General features: G+C 42.0%; 1 protein-coding gene across 1 annotated transcript in view; it reads right to left on the bottom strand.

Moving 5' to 3' along the window:
* Window positions 1-12,313, bottom strand: part of LOC144685507 (serine/threonine-protein phosphatase with EF-hands 2-like) — a 54,604-nt gene extending 42,291 nt beyond the window's left edge. The window contains exon 1 of the mRNA XM_078550530.1: window positions 12,217-12,313. Within this exon, the coding sequence (XP_078406656.1) occupies window positions 12,217-12,313 (97 nt within the window). The remainder of the gene's footprint in view (window positions 1-12,216) is intronic.
* Window positions 12,314-16,095: the final 3,782 nt, after the last annotated feature.

Genomic DNA, 16,095 nt, shown 5'->3' with positions numbered 1-16,095 from the left:
TGACAGAGATGAGGAGAATTTTTTTCTTTCAGAGGGTTGTGCAACTTTGGAATTCCCTGCCTCAGAAGGCAGTGGAGGCGTGGTCATTGAATATTTTTAAGGCAGAGGTAGATAGATTCTTGTTAGGCAAGGGAATCAAAGGTTATCAGGGGGAGATGGGAATGCAGAATTCAAAACACAACAGATCAGCTATGATTTTATTGAATGGCAGGCAGGCACGAGTGGGCTGAATGGCCTACTTCTGCTCTGATTTCATATGTTCTTATACATGTATGTTCATAAATAAAGCATTTGTCCAGGCTGAATGTAAATGACAGAATAATGAACAGCTGTGTCTAAAAGCAAAAACATGAAAAGCAAGATTAAGACCGGCACATGGCAAAAAAAAAAGAATCAAAATGGAGGACAGAGTTCATAGTCTGAAATTGCTAAACTCGATGTTAAGTTCAAAAAGCTAATTAGCAGATGAGGTACTGTTCCTTGAGCTTGCTTTGAACTTCACTGGAAAATGGCAGCATGCCAAGGACAGAAATGTAAGAGTGAGAGTAAGGTGGTGAACTAAAATTACAAGCAACAGGAAGCTCGAGGTCGTGCTGGCAGACTGAGCTGAGGTGTTCCGCAAAGCGGTCACCTAATCTGCATTTGATCTCCCCAGTGTAGAGGAGATCACATGGTGAACAGCAAGCACAGTGGACTAAATTGAAAGAAGTACAAGTATATCCCTGCTTCATGTAGAAGGTGTGTGTGTGTGACTTAGGATGGCTGGTGAAGGGAAGGCAGGTAAAAGGGCAGGTGTTACGCCTCCTGCGATTGCTTGGAAGGTGTTGTGGGAAGGGGATGAGGTGTTGCGGGTGATTGAGGAATAGACCAGGGTGACGCAGAGGGAATGGTCCCTTTGGAATACTGACAGGGAAGGGGAAGGGAGGGGAGGATGTGTTTGGTGATGGCATCATGCTGGAGGTGGTGGATATGTTGGAGGATAATCCTTTGAATGTGGAGGCTGGTGGGGTGGAAAGTGAGGACTAGGGGAAACCTATTGCGGTTCTGTGAGTGAGGGGAAGGGGTGAGAGTAGAGGTTTGGGAAATGGGTCAGACAACGGTTGAGGGTCCTGTCAACCACAGTGGGAGTTGGAATCCTCAACTGAGGAAAAAGGAAGACGTATCAGAAACGTTGTGGAAGGTTGCACATCAGGACAGATGCGATGGAGAAACTGGGAGAATGGAATGGAGGCAGGGTGTGAGAAAGTGCAGTCGTAGGTAGCTGTGGGAGTCAGTGGGCTTGTAATGAATATCATAAATAGCCCATCCCCAGGAATGGAGACAGAGAAGTTGAGGAAGGGAAGGGAAGGGAAGTGTTGGAGATGGATGATGTGCAGGTAAGAGAAGGTGGAAATTGGAAGCAAATTGCACTTGCACTCACTCTGAACAAACATTTTATTTCTTTACCACAATCATTAGCACTCCCTTTTGCTCATAACATCTTTGCCATTTAACCACTCCCACCCTCTCCCCTATCTCAGATTTTCCCATTTTCCCCCTCTCCCTATTCAATGGCATAAAACCCATCACATTTCTACCTTCCTTCAGTTCTGAAGAAGTCATATTCAACTTCAGGTGTTAATTCTGTTGCTCTCTCCACAGATGCTGCCAGTCCTGCTGAGTATTTCCAGCACTTTGTTTTTATCTCAGATTTCCAGCATCATCAATATTTTTCTTTCATTTATGTGATTATTGCAATTCTGTTTAGAGTACTGGCTATATTACCAATTCCAAATGATGTTGTGATCTGTCACAGACACTTGTGTAATAAGTTTTGCCAGTTCTCACTGTTTGTCTTTGCTGGTTGGATCAGGTCATGTCCTGTTGTGAAACTATGCTTTATATCAAAAAAATGACTTTTGAATTTACTGGCTGGAAACCCCTAATTGATTTTTTAAAAATTCTAAAGCCACATTCCAGTGCCTTGGAATCAAAGTCAAAGATGGCTGCACATTTCTACATTCCAAAGCTATTGAAATGGCGACAATCTGTCTGCAAAGCCGCATCAGGAACATTTCCTTAAAAGTGATGAATGGGTGGTCCATCTCCTATCCCATTAGTAAAGTGTCCAGCCAATTACCTGGGTACTTAACTGGGTGGAGACAAACTACTAGACACAATCACATGGAGAATAGAATTCTGGCTGAGAGAGGTTCCCATCCCTGATCTAATCAAGTTACAATATGATTACACTAACCATGACCATATTTGGGTCGCTGGGAGGTTGGAGAGAGGAGGTCATGTGACAAGCAAATCCTTTGTGCGTTTTAAGCACCTGTTTTCTCTACAGAACTGGACAAGCAACAGAGACATTGAAGGAACAAGAACCTGAGTATCTTTCCTCTTTCTCTCTCTCTCCACAGGGTTTTGAAACCTGTCTGCTGATTTTGACTACACAGGTGCTGCAGATAGGAGATATTTTAAAAAGAACTCAACCCAATACTGTTTCTCCAGAAAAACAGATAAATTATCCACCTACCATTTTATACTATCTTGACACTGAAAGCAGAAGGACCACCAAGTGCAGCCTGAAGCCAGCCAGGTCACCAACATTCAAAAGTTCTATACCCTTTTAATTTTATTGGATTCTAAATTATTTAATCTAGTGTGTGCGTGTGTGAAACTCAGGTTCCTTTTTATTATTTTACTTAACCGAGTTAAGTACAATAAAAACTATCTTCTTTTCATTTTTAAAACTCAAGAAATCCTGTCTGATCATGTCTTTTATGGTCATAGCATATACACAGTTAAACACTCACAGAATTGGCAAGTATGTCTGTTTTATATATAAAACAATTGTTGCGTTTAAAGGAGGAGAGGGAAAAGAGGGGAACCATTCGACTCCTCTTCATCTGCTTGTAACAATCCAGACAGAAAAAATGATCTTGGCCTTTATACAGTGCTCATAGGAACTGGACTAGACTTAACCCATTGAGACTGCTGTACTATTTTGTTGGCCATGTCTTTTAATATCAATTCTTCACCCTTTCTCCCTATCCTTTAATATTCTTAATTCCAAAATGGGTGCCTGGCTCCCTCCTGAAGACTTCAGTTGATACCACATTTTTGTCGTTTTGGCATATTCTCATAACCCTATGTGTGCTCCTTTTGTAAATACTTACGACTGAACGCAGAGTAATAGTACCATTATCATTTGTAGAGGGCTCTCTAACTTGAGCAAAAGAAGGATTCATGGAAATGATTTTGAATAAAATAATAATAAATGTCAATTAAAAGCATTGTGGACTGTGTGGAAAATTTGATCTACAAGGAGTTATAATCCTAGGAGAATTGATTTTGCAAGTATCAGTGATGTCTCAGGGAATCCTCTGCAGAGGATAAAAATAAAAATATACATTGCGCAAGGAGATGAAAGGATGATACTGATGCAGCTGGAGGTCACAGTCACACTTTACAATAAAGGAAAAACTGACATAAGTAATGCAAGAGTTAAAAAAGAATAAAATACCACTGAAAATGTAAACTGTGCCCCTGTTTTAAATGTGTCTGACATATTGTCTAAAAGATACACGATTCTCAAAGATGCTACTTTGTCACAATGAGCAAAAAGTGAATAAGTAGTACTCTAGCCTTACCTTTTACTGTCCTCTTCATTGAATTCATTGAATTAGTATTAACTCTAGAACTACCACATCCCATGATCTCGTGGTCTTCAAAAATCTTTTTCTTTTTCACCGCCCTATCCTTCAAAAGCTGTGAGAAGAAATTTGCTTATTTATTGAAGGTTAATACATATATGTAGACTACTGGGCAATGAAATAGATTAATGGATACAGTACATCCTTGGCACAATTGGCTCAAAAAGGGCTATTACAATGACTTACAGAACTTGAGATTCTTAACACCTCAGGAAATGGAAAGGAATTCTCGTAGTTTGCACCGGAAGTTTGCAAGTGAAATATTAAGCATGAAACAGGATGATTCTATGAATAGATAATGTTATCACCACATCTTTATTGTGCTGAATGTTTCAGAGGCAGGAGGCAGAAAAGGGCTGAATCTGGGCCCCCAAGCAAGGGAGAATTTGGATGGTTGATTGATTTCAGAAATGCAACCTAACAGGACAGAAGCAACCCTTAAAGTAGTCATAAAAATATTGGACTAGAGTTCTAGGTCCACATACATTATGCTAATATACCACAATGCAATCCTTTCCCCCAATTGAGGGGGCACTTCATAAATGAACACACTCAAAATTGAAAAATCCTCCTGAACTCAAGGTATAGCATGAGGTACATTCACTGGTCGGTTGGAAGTTTCACCTGATCCCAGAGCTTCTTCATAAATATCCTCTCTGGAAGGTCAGGACTTTCATGGCTATATTATTTATTTCTTAAATATTTTTTCCAGCTACAAACATTTTCTGTATGGACAGCGATGATCAATTTAATCAATACTAATATTTGAATCACTAGCTTAAAGGGAAAGGTTGAGGCAAAGCCACGCTCATGGTTATTAGATTATGGAATGCTTAACAAGTGACCAGAATTATAACATTCGTGCAACAACAAAAAATAAGAAATTTTCTCCTCCCTTTTTCTGAAAGCAGTGAGTCACATATTCCACTGATATCAGAATTAATCCAGAACCACAGACAAGTGCCCTCTTTTCCTGTGTGGACCAAGACAGTGAGTGATGGAAAATTATGAAAATATGAGGGACATCAAGAGTTTAACTCGATCCTGTCCTCGCTTAGTGTGTAATTTCCAGTAGGGATTGCTGCTTTGTGATCAGGAATGGGGACCATGGCTGACTTTTCGCCTGTGAGAGTCAGGTGAAAGATGGGGTTTCAGCTGTTTAACAAGAACCAGTACCACTTGAGTCACTCTGACTGTAGAATTCAGTTTGTTTCTTCCATCTATTGCATAATAATGTCATGACAGTGGATCACAGCCCCAAATTACTTATGGACATATTGAACTTTTTAAGCAAGACATGTGCTTTTAAAAAAGACCTACAAGCAAAAGCTGGCTGAGAATGTAAAGTAACCACTTTCTGAAAAATTCATATGTGGATTAAACTTGACCGATTAGTCTAGAAAGAGAATGGAATGTCACACTTAAAACGGTGTCAAGGCCTATTTCAGACAGAGACACTTAAAAGGAAGAGATGCAATGCAAAAGACTGAACTTTAATCTCCTGTGGTTGCAGAGACCGATTACCACATCTCAGCAGAAACCACCTCCTGTTGAGTTATATCTCACATGTGGAAATCGTCTGAGTTGAAGGAAAGCAGATTCTGGGTGAAAGACGTATTTATTTTTCTCTTCCAGGAATACACAAGAAAATGGGTTAAAAAGCCAGGTGCAATCCTGATCAGTGTGTTCTAGTTCTGGTGTGCTAGTGTGTACTGTGAAGGTCACAGCAGAAGAACAGCAACTAGGCATCTCTGCAGCTTGCAGGTAAAAATCTCTCTCTCTTGCTGGAGGCAAGTCAGCAAAGCCACATGCAAAAAGGAAACAGGGCAACTCCTTCAGCTAACCTGCAGAACAAAGTATCTCCAAACCAACTGCTCAACTACCAAAGTCAGCTCTACCGGAATCACCCAACTTAATGGGCGTATGTTTCGCCATCTACTCCTCATGGACAAGCCAAAGACTGATTCGTATACCTTTTTAAACTTTTATTTTTGGACTTGACTCCTCATTTCTGATCTGTGTGTATGTGTGTTGCATTTTTATTATTTTTTTCTTGGGTTTTTAGTAATGAATAAACTTACTCTTTCTTTGACTCAAGAAAGCCTGGTTAAATTGGCTCCATCTAAAACATAAATACATTTGGACTGGGGAAAAGGTATCTACAAGAAAAGGGATCCTTTTTAAATTAACCTTGTTGTGACCAACCGAGGGGGTTGAATAAAGAAGGGGAGCCAGTTCATCACTCCTCACCCAGGTGTGTAACAAAATTGGGGTCCTGTTCAGGAAGTTAACAATTTAGCGTATCTTGTCCAGGGTCATGACAAATTTGGGGACCCCGCCCTGGGACCGGTCATAACAATAATAACCCACACAACCTCAAGGAATCTTCACACCTATTTCAGGGTAGGTCGAAAATAAGTTGATATTTGCTTTCACTACCTCTAGCCTGTCCCTTGGACTCCCAACAGGCCCTGGCGTTCAGCAGTAGACCCTTACACCAGCTATCTTTTGAGGCCACCCAAACAAGTGTGGGATACATAGGAATTCATGTGGGAGCCTGGGAAGAGCCTCCCGCATCATTATATTAATAAAGGTTTGGGAAATCACAGGGCATTGCTAGTGGGAACCTGGAGACCTGGTCCAACAAGGTCTCTGCCTTTTCCATGACATATATGGAACATCGTTTCCCCTAGGCCAAGTGAAGAGGGAGTTCTCCCCGAGCATCGATTGATCCGTTGTACTATTCCAGCATATTGCCCAGTAGTTTCTTCAGCAATGCTCTTGCTCTGTCAATACAATGTTGGCTGAAGTTCAGCAGAAACCCCAATTCATTGTGTTTCTGCTGAAGTTATCGCAGCTGAGTAGGAAAAGGTTTGAAGATATTTCTGACCGATGGTGATTTAATTTCATGTTTTGAGTTTTTCCCAGCTATTTCTTTTCCTATTTTACCTGATTTGCATGCTGCAAATCGAGCACATTTCCAAGTAAGTGCGCTTCTGATGTTTTGAAAATGTTTACAAATGATTTTCGATATCATGGCAGCAAACCTGTTTGTTTCTCACTTACACTGGCCAACTTTCCAACTGTATCTTAGCAACGTTGATTAAACTGTTTAACTTAATCACCTTTCCCTGAATTGGATTGCAGGTCAATGAGACTCTTAGAATTCATGGACAGTTAATTGCTTGATGGACCTAAATTGCAGTCAGAAGTATAAATATATTAGGGGAACAAAACACGGTGCAAGTGAAAGAAACTGGAAAATCTGACATAGCTGCCCAGGCCAGAGATTTGCAGTAGGTGGGAGTGGGAGAGTACAGATGGGGAAAATGCCAGGAGAGTAAGAGGGGCTGTCTGGGAATGAGAGGGAACACTGTCAAGTCATAAATTTTGCATTTAAAAACAAGAAAATAAATTGCCAAATCTTATTGAGGATGGAAAGTACTCCCAATGGGTTTCCACAACTGCCTGTCGGTCAGCTGCTATGCTGGCTCTGCCAGGTGTTCAGATACACCAGCTCTCTGTGAAGGCCTGAGGTGCAGAAATCAAATGTTCAACACTCCAGCCGCTTACAATAACAGACCTGCAAGGGGTTGGGATATTTCATTGCTATATAGCAAAAAGCTTAACAACCTTGCTGGTGCGCTTTCAACACTTGCAGCCATTTGGTAGCATGCATTATTCAGAGGCACGGCTGATATCATGAATGGCTAATGCTATTTAAAGGCAGCCTGCATCTCCTAAAGGGCGGATGTGTTGCGGCTACTAGAAGTGGTGGGAAGTTTTTCAAAAATCAACCTGGGCTGTGGTATTTTGAACAATGGCTGAATATGCAAAAGAGAGCAAGCAGCAAGGTTTTCAGAACATGAAATGGAAGTCTTGGCAGATAAGTTGGAAAGAAGGAGCGATATCCTGACTGCAAAATTTGGCTCCATAGCACGTATATCTTTAGTGTTATAGGTGCCATGCCAGACATCATTTTTCTGAGGCTGTTCGTGCAGGCATTAATTAGGTAGGTGGGACAGAAGGAGGCACATTGTGACATCAGTCAGCATGTAACGCTGATTTGAAACTAGCACTACTACTTTCAACCTCACCACTCCAGCTCTTGCCCTACCTTAAGCTTGCACAGCTGAACATCATTCAGCAGCTAGAAGGACACCACCCCACCCCCACCAGCACTATAGCAATCAACAACAATTGTCAGGTTGGTGGCTGATTGATTTCTACTGGTTCTGGATGAGTTTGTAGAAGTGCTGTGAGTTTTCTACCGCTGATTAAAATTGGTGATGTCCACGGGGAGTTGTGGTGAAAGCCTTGGTTCTGACAAGGTTCTGCTCAGACCACTTGCACCCAGTCACATGTGCTCTGGTTACCATCCTTCCTGGCTTGCAATTTGACAGGGAGAATGAGCAGAGGCAATACAGAGGAGGACAAACTGTTTGAATACAGTGAAGGAGGAGAGGTGGGGAGAAGGGCCGTTAGCAGGAGGCCTTTTCTATCCTGGGTCTTCAGGATGCATTTCTCTTACCTCAACCTAAGCCAATGTGTGCATCATCTCCATTTTATGATGGAAATAAAACCACTGCCTCTTTCAGGCAAACTAACAATCTCAGAGCACAACAACAACAACAACATATATTTATATGGTGCCTTTAACATTATAAAGTGTCCCAAGGCTTTTCACAGCAGCCTTATAAAACAAGTTATAACTCCAAGCCTCAATGGAAATATTAGGTCAAATGGCCAAAAGCTTGATCATAGATGTAGGTTTTGAGAAGGGCCTTAAAGGAGGAAAGTGAGGTAAAGAGGTGGAGAGGTTTATGCAGGATCACAGAATTGTTGCAGTGCAGGAGAAGGCCATTTGGCCCATTGTTTCTGCACCAGTTTTCTGAATGAGCAACTCACCTACTGCCATTCTCCCGCCTTCTCCCTGTAACCCTGCACATTCTTCCTTTGCAGATAACGGTCCAATTCCCTTTTAAATGCTTCGATTGAACCTGCCTCCACCGCACTCTCAGGCAGTGTATTCCAGACCCTAACCACTTGCTGTGTGAAAAAGTTTCTCCTCATGTTGCTTTTGCTTCTTTTGCCAATTACTTTAAATTTGTGCCCTCTCGTTCTCGATTCTTCCACAATTGGGAATAGTTTCTCTATCTATTTTGTCCAGACCCCTCATGATTTTGAATACCTCTATCAAATCTCCTCTTAGTCTTCTCTTCTCCAAGGAAAACAGTCCCAACTTCTCCAATCACAATTCATAACTGAAGTTCCTCATCCCTGGAACTTTTCTTGTGCACTCTACACTCTCTCCAATGCCTTCAGATCTTTCCTAAAGTGTGGCACCAAGAACTGGATGCAATACTCCAGCTGAGGCTGACTTTGGGGAAGGAATTGCAGAGCTTGTGGCCCAGGCAACTGAAGGCATGGCACTTATGATTGTAAATGCCAAGGGGCAAGAATTAGAGGAGAGAAGATATGTCAGAGGGCTGTGGGGTTGAAGGAGATTACAGAGATAGGAGGGGCCAGGCTATGGATTGGTCTGAAAATAAGGATGAGAATGTTAAGGTCACGACATTGCTTGACCGGGAGCCAATGTTGATCAGCAAGCACAGGGGTGATGGGGGATAAGGACTTGCTGCGAGTTAAGACACGGGAAAGCAGAAAGTTTTAGATGACTTTAAGTTTAAGCAGGGTAGAACGAGGGAGACGTGTTAGGAGTGCATTGTGGTCACGATGACATGACATGTGCATGAGTGATGTCAATCTGTAATATCATTGGTTTATCAAACATATATTGAACTGTTTAAAAATGACTTTTTAAAACCAAGGAAAGACATTAACTTAAAATGACTGCCACAAGTTACCTGACATCTGGTATTGCAAATTGACCAGTTTCTGGAAGGTTCCAATGTGAATTACAATTCAGACATGCCACAACCTCCTTCTATGGAATTTCACACCTGCTGATGTCGATAACTATTTCAAAAGGATTAACAGAAAACTGCATTGAGCATCAAATTTGCATTTCTATAAGGCTACCTCTCAACCTCCACTAGGACAATAACTACACGGAAAGATATTTTTCCTATCTCATCAAAATGGATACTGAATCATTCAGAAGCTAATGGCTGGGGCATTATATGCCATGGAACAATAGCCACAGTCAGTTCAGGCATCAGCTAAACAAATGCCTTCTGAAATCATTATGGGGAGAGATAGGTCATGAGGCTAAAGTAAGCATTTTTGAAGTCTCTTTAATATAGCACACAAGCTGCTAAAATAGAAGTAGTCTGGGAATGCTGCACATGAAGCAGTAATGAGCTCCCTTCTCTTCTCCCAAGTTAAGGTCCTATCTTTCACAGTTTAAAAATCCAGCACGGAGGTAGTGAATTTCCATCAGGTGCAAAAATTAGTGTCTTTCGGAAAAGATAGATTATGTTTTAAAAAGGAATTGTCTCTGGCAATTGCAGTTCTACATGGTCTTCAGTTCCAATGAATTTTCAAGACTACCATGAAAAAATTTCTACCACAGCTACAGATACGTGCAAAGGACTCAAACAGTGAACTCTCAATTTTTTTTACCTTTCAGCATTGAACTTTAATTTGGCTAAGAAAATAACTACCTATGGTATAACTTGTAAATTTTGCAATCTTGTGTGTATGTATGTGGGTTGCAAAGATTGAGATGCATGCTTGCCTTTTTAATTATTTGTATGTCTTTACCTGGGTGTGTTTTTAACTCAATAAGAACTAACCTCTTTTTGTTTTAAACTCAAGAAAGCCTGCCAATGTAGCTTCTTTGTAATCAGCAGGTAAATGGTTAAGCACAGACAGTGAGTAAATACCCTCATCCTTCTAAATTCACAAAAAACCCTGTTACAGTCAAATTTGGATTGGTAAATGAGAGGTCATTTCTATTTCTCATCATGTGGTCATAACAATTGGGATAGTCAAGTATGGAGGTAACAAAGGGTAGGATGAGGATTTCAGCAGCAGATAAGCTGAGATGGGGGTGAAAGTCAAAGGATGTTACTGAGATGGAAAAGGTTTTAGAGATGACATGAATATGAGGTCAGAAGCTTATCTCCAGATCAAATGTGACACTAAGGTTGTGAACACACTGGCATAATCTCAGACTGTTGCCAGGGAGAGAGATGGAGTTGGTAGGGAATGCAGTTTGTGGGGGTGGTACTGAAAACAATGGCTTCAGTGTTCCCAATATTTAATTGGAGAAAATTTCTCCTCATTCAGTACTGGATGTCAGATAAACAGTCTGATAATTTTGCAACAGTGGCAGAGTCAAGACAGGTTATGGTGAGATAGAACTGGGTGTCGTCAACATACATGCGAAATCTAATGCCATGCTTTTGGATGATGTTGCTAAGGAACAGCATGTAGAGGTGAAATAGCATGGCAAGGACAAGGCATTGCTAATGGCTTGAAGGTGACCATGGCTATGAGATACTTTCTGTCAGGATCCTTCCAGGCTGCAGCAGGTGACATCTCTCAAAACTCCTAGTTTACGGTCCGCTGCTGATGCTCTTTATGCCAGGAGAGAACAATATATTGCGGTTTCGATGACCAGAGAGGAGCAGATGGAGGGAGCATGTGGCTTTGCCAGGATAGCTGGTTTCCCCATGGTGCAGATTATCATCGATTGCAAACATGTGGCTTTGCGGGCACCATATCTAAATGCAGAGATGTACCTATGTTGCAAGTGTTTCACTCTGTGAATGTGTAGTTGGTGTGTAACTGTGCTTGGCACAACAAGCAGATGAATGCCCACTATCCTGGCAGCAGTCATGATACATTCATTCTGTGCCAGCCTGCTGTTCCATCAATATTTAAGCCACCATGTCAAACCAAAGGTTGGCTGTTGGGTGATGAAGGCTATGCACTGACCACCTGGCTTGTGACTCCTGTGTGCAATCCAATCACACATGGAGAGAGTGCATATAATGAGAGCCATACTGCCACATGAAACATCATCAAGCAGAACACTGGGGTGCTCAAGCAATGCTTCCACTGCTCGGACTGCTCCGGAGGAGTCCTGCAGTTCTCACTAGAGCATGTGACATGATTTGTTGTGGCCTGCTGCATCATCCACAATGTTGGCATGATGAAGGCATGGCCCTTGCCACCAGAGAAATGGTGAGCAGCTGAAAAGAAGGAGCAGGAGGAATTGGGGAGCCAACCAAGACTGCACCTTTCTAGCCGGGCTGTCCGTGATCACCTCATCCGACTGTGGTTCCATTGAACAGAATTCCAATTTCCCATTCTAAAACAATCCCACATTTCACCACCCCTCTGTAACAGACCATCTTGACTGCAATGCTAAAATAAAAGCCACCACAAAGCAACCGTTCCACATCAGCTTTATCAAACAGGCCATCCAATACTTCATTCAGAAGCCAACTACTCACCCTCTGTGAATTCCCTTAGTGCCTGTCTTATGGGTGCCTTTGCCTGGTCTAGTGCTCCTACAAAACACTATCCTTTAAAGTTCACGCAGTACCAGCATCTGAGCTGGTCTCTGCAAGTGTGTGATCAAGTAACGTTATTTTATCATCACCAGTCTTTTGCTCCTCTTGGACTTTATGCTCCCACTCCATGGCCTGACCAAGTGGCAGTTCTTGGGTATCTGTAAAGAGAAAGGCAGAAGGGTAGGGTTGTGGTGAGGGGAGGGAGGCGAAGCAAGCATCATTTGTAACTTGTAACTCAGAACAGAGTGAAGGATGATGGGGGAGTGGGATGTGATTAAGTAGGAATGGAGCAGCACATTCAATGGTTTCAATCCCACTGCTGACCATGGCCTCATTTGTGGCCGTTTCCATGACATTGTCTCCTCCGTGGGAGTTAGGACTTGTAACTGTGCCTGTTCCCCTCTTGCTAGGTGTTGCTGCCTGAGGTTGTCCTGCAGAGGGAGGAAAGAGTCTCAGTGAATGTGATTGTGTAATGTGCCTGTCATAGTTGAATAGCTGGCAGTGTGTGCATGCTGTGAGATGTGGGTTTTAGGCTTGCAGCAGTGGTAATTGTGGGAGGGTGAGGTGAAGGTTAGAATGTGAAGTTTGAGTCATGGTTGATAGAAAATGTTGGTAGGTGAGTGAAGGGAGAGTGGTAAATGGAGCAGTGTTTGAAACTAGAGTTTCATTTGCAGAGACATGGCATTAGAAGATGCACTCCTTGGGGTTAGACATGTAGCATTGACTGCCACAGGTACCCGCTCCTACTGCTTTCTCAGTGCCTATCTTGGTGGCCTCTTGACATCGAGGATCTCTTTCCTCCTGTCCGCCTCCTGCACCAAGGCCTCCAGTGGTGAGTCAGAGACTCTTCGAGCACGCTCTCTGTCCTGGTGCATCTGATACTCACTCTTCTTGCAAGTCAGACACCCTTCCTCAGCCACTTACAGTATCTGCTACAGCCAGAATGCACCTCCCCTTCAAGAGAAGGCTACCTTCAAGTGGTGCTACCTTTGCATGAGCTTGAGCTGCTTTGGGGCATGCAGCCACTCAGCAGCGCATTTAGCACTAGCTTTCATGTTATTATCATTTAAATTAGCAGGCAGCACAATGTTTGCATGCTGCCTGTATTGAAATAAACAGGCATGGGTTAATCACTCATCCTGATCACTACGCCAATATTCAGACATCCAATATTCCCCCTCGTATCCATAGGGAAGCAGAAGGCCCTTTAGATTACAGGCTCAGGAAGCAACTGGCAGCGGTGGAGGTCAATGTTAGGAGTAAAATAGGAACTGAAGTAGGGCATTTAGTCCAGTGTTGTTTCAAACACATGGTTGCAGTGCAGAAAGAAGATTAACAACCTGAGCGAATGGTCAAGGTGCGTGAGTTCCTCTACAAATGACATATCCTACTAGCTCAACTACTATCCTCATCCACTGCTCAATTCTCTACACACCCATCGCCCACCTAGCAACAATCCCTATCATTTGGTATTCAATCCTAACATTCACATACTAAACCTTACTCTCTCACACTGAGCTCTGTTGCAAGCCTCACACCCATAACTCACAGCTTGCACACAGCTGCAGCTATTCAACCATGACAGCCACATCCCCCAAACATATTGCAGGGCACTCACTAACACCCTTCCTCTTTCTTGCAGAGACTTGGCACATAACAAGAAGCTGCAGCAAGTGATCGGAGGAAGACAAGTATGCTGATATGTTTAACATGCATGAAGGTGCCAGCGCCGACCACCATGGGAAAGGGCATCATTGAGGCTGTGGCCACCGGTAAGGCTGGTAGGGTCAATGATGAAGGTATCCTCATGTCTAATCCTCACTTCTCCCTCATCCTGCAATCGCTTCTGACTCTATTTGCAGCTGGTCTAAGCTTGATGCCTATGGTCACGCACCAGTAGCATAGTGAAGGAGTAGGTTCCTTCCAATTCCTAGTTCATGTGTGAACTCTTTTCCGAGGGAAAGACTGCAATCTGTGAAAACCCTTGTGCTCACTCTGCTTTCTTGTTCTTTAAGAGGAAATGAGATGAAAGTGTTTTGCTGTGTATTGTCACAATGATGTGACGTGTGCATGTGTGATATTAATCTGTAATTTCATCGGCTGGTCAAATATATATTGAAGTGCTTAAAAGAACTTTTATAAAACAAGCAAAGACACTGCCTCAAGCTGGCTGCCATAGGGCTCCTGATGTTTGGTATTACAAGTTAGCCATTTCTGGAAGGTTCCAATGTGAATTACAATTAAGATATGCCAAAGCCATCTCCTGTAGAATTTCACACCTGCTGATGTCAAGAATTACTTCAAAGATTTACTGAAACTATACGGGCCTTCACCATTTATATTTCTATAAAGCTACCTTTCAAGTGGAGACAGAAAATCTACTGGGACAATGGCTATATAGGTGTTCTTCCTATCTCATCAAGATGGAGGATGGATTATTCTGCAGTTAATGGCTGGGACATTAAAGAAACTAATCTTCTAGGTCATAGCAATCAGCAAGATCTGTCCAGACATGAGCTAATCAATTACCTTCTGAAATCACTATTGGGAGAGAGGTTATGACCAGAATAATAATTTTAATAAGTCTTTTCATACAACACCCAAGCTGCTAAAAAGATGAGCCTGGAAGAAAGCTGCCAATGTGGGCAGTAACACAATCTCTTTCCTGTCACTCTCAAGTTCAAGAACCTATCTCTGTAACAGTTTGAAATCCATCACAGATATAGAGAATTTCCATTGAAATTAACATCAGGTGCTATATCATCAACTTCTGGATAAGACGAATTATATTTAAAAAAAGACTGTCTGCAGAAATTGCAATTTACATTGGCCTCAATTCCAATGGAATTTCAAGACCACCCTGGAGAAAACTTTACCTCAGCCACAGATACCAGCAAAGGACTCATAAACAATGAACTCATTGTTTTTTTTTTGCCTTTTATCAGTGAATTTTAATTTGGCCATGTGTAACCTCTTACTTTAGAAGTTGTAATTTTGCATGCTAGTGTGTGTGTTGTGAAGGCTGGCATATGTTTTAATTTTTAAATAATTTTTAATCTTTTTTTAATATCTTTATATCTTTACTTGGGTGGGTTTTTAGCTCAATAAAAACTAACCCCTTGTGATTAAGCTCAGGAAAGCCAGTCAGACTGGTTGTTTTGCAAACAGCACATTAATAATTTAGCTCAAACATTGAATTAATACCCTTCATCTTTATAAATCACAAAAAAACTCTATTACCATCAACTGAGGGAAAGAAAGAAAGAAAGAAAGAAAGTCCTGACATGTGTCCTCACCAGCCGTAACAGTGTAGAGAATTTCAGTGACTTCCCTTATGCGACTGTGTACTGTAAACTGTGAGACATTGTTCATACCTCCAGCATCAGTTTTGAAGGAGCCAGATGCATAAAAATTACTTTGATAACCACTGGCAATGCTGTCCTTGCTGTGTTTTAAGTTTACAGTTGTGGTCGCAGCAGTTGGCAGAATTCAGTCATAGCCTCTTCTGTGAAGTGAAGACACCTCAAGCATTGGTCCTCCCTGAAGTTGAGGTATGATAATTGTTCCCTAAAGACCCTCAGCAGATACAACCTCTTGCAGATAGCCTTTAACCCTCCTCCTCCTCCCTCTTCTAGCAGCTTGGCTTGTGTGGTATCTCTTTATTTTCCCAGTCACATTCAATTCCCAGAAGAAACCATACTAGGCAACCCATGTCTGGAAGCTACTTGTTTTACCACAAGCTTTTAAGTTCTTCAGTACCAGTCAAATCACTCCCTGTAAAGAATTCAGACATTAACCACGCACAGGAAAGGTCCAAAAATACATATTATTGCACAGTCAGGCAGAAGAAATTAGTAAGTGAGTAGTTCATGATCACTTTAAATAGCACTGCTGGCATGACCTTCATATCA

Source organism: Cetorhinus maximus, chromosome 1, assembly GCF_964194155.1.
Source record: "Cetorhinus maximus chromosome 1, sCetMax3.hap1.1, whole genome shotgun sequence".
Classification (NCBI taxonomy): domain Eukaryota; kingdom Metazoa; phylum Chordata; class Chondrichthyes; order Lamniformes; family Cetorhinidae; genus Cetorhinus; species Cetorhinus maximus.
This window is presented reverse-complemented; position numbering and strand designations above follow the sequence as displayed.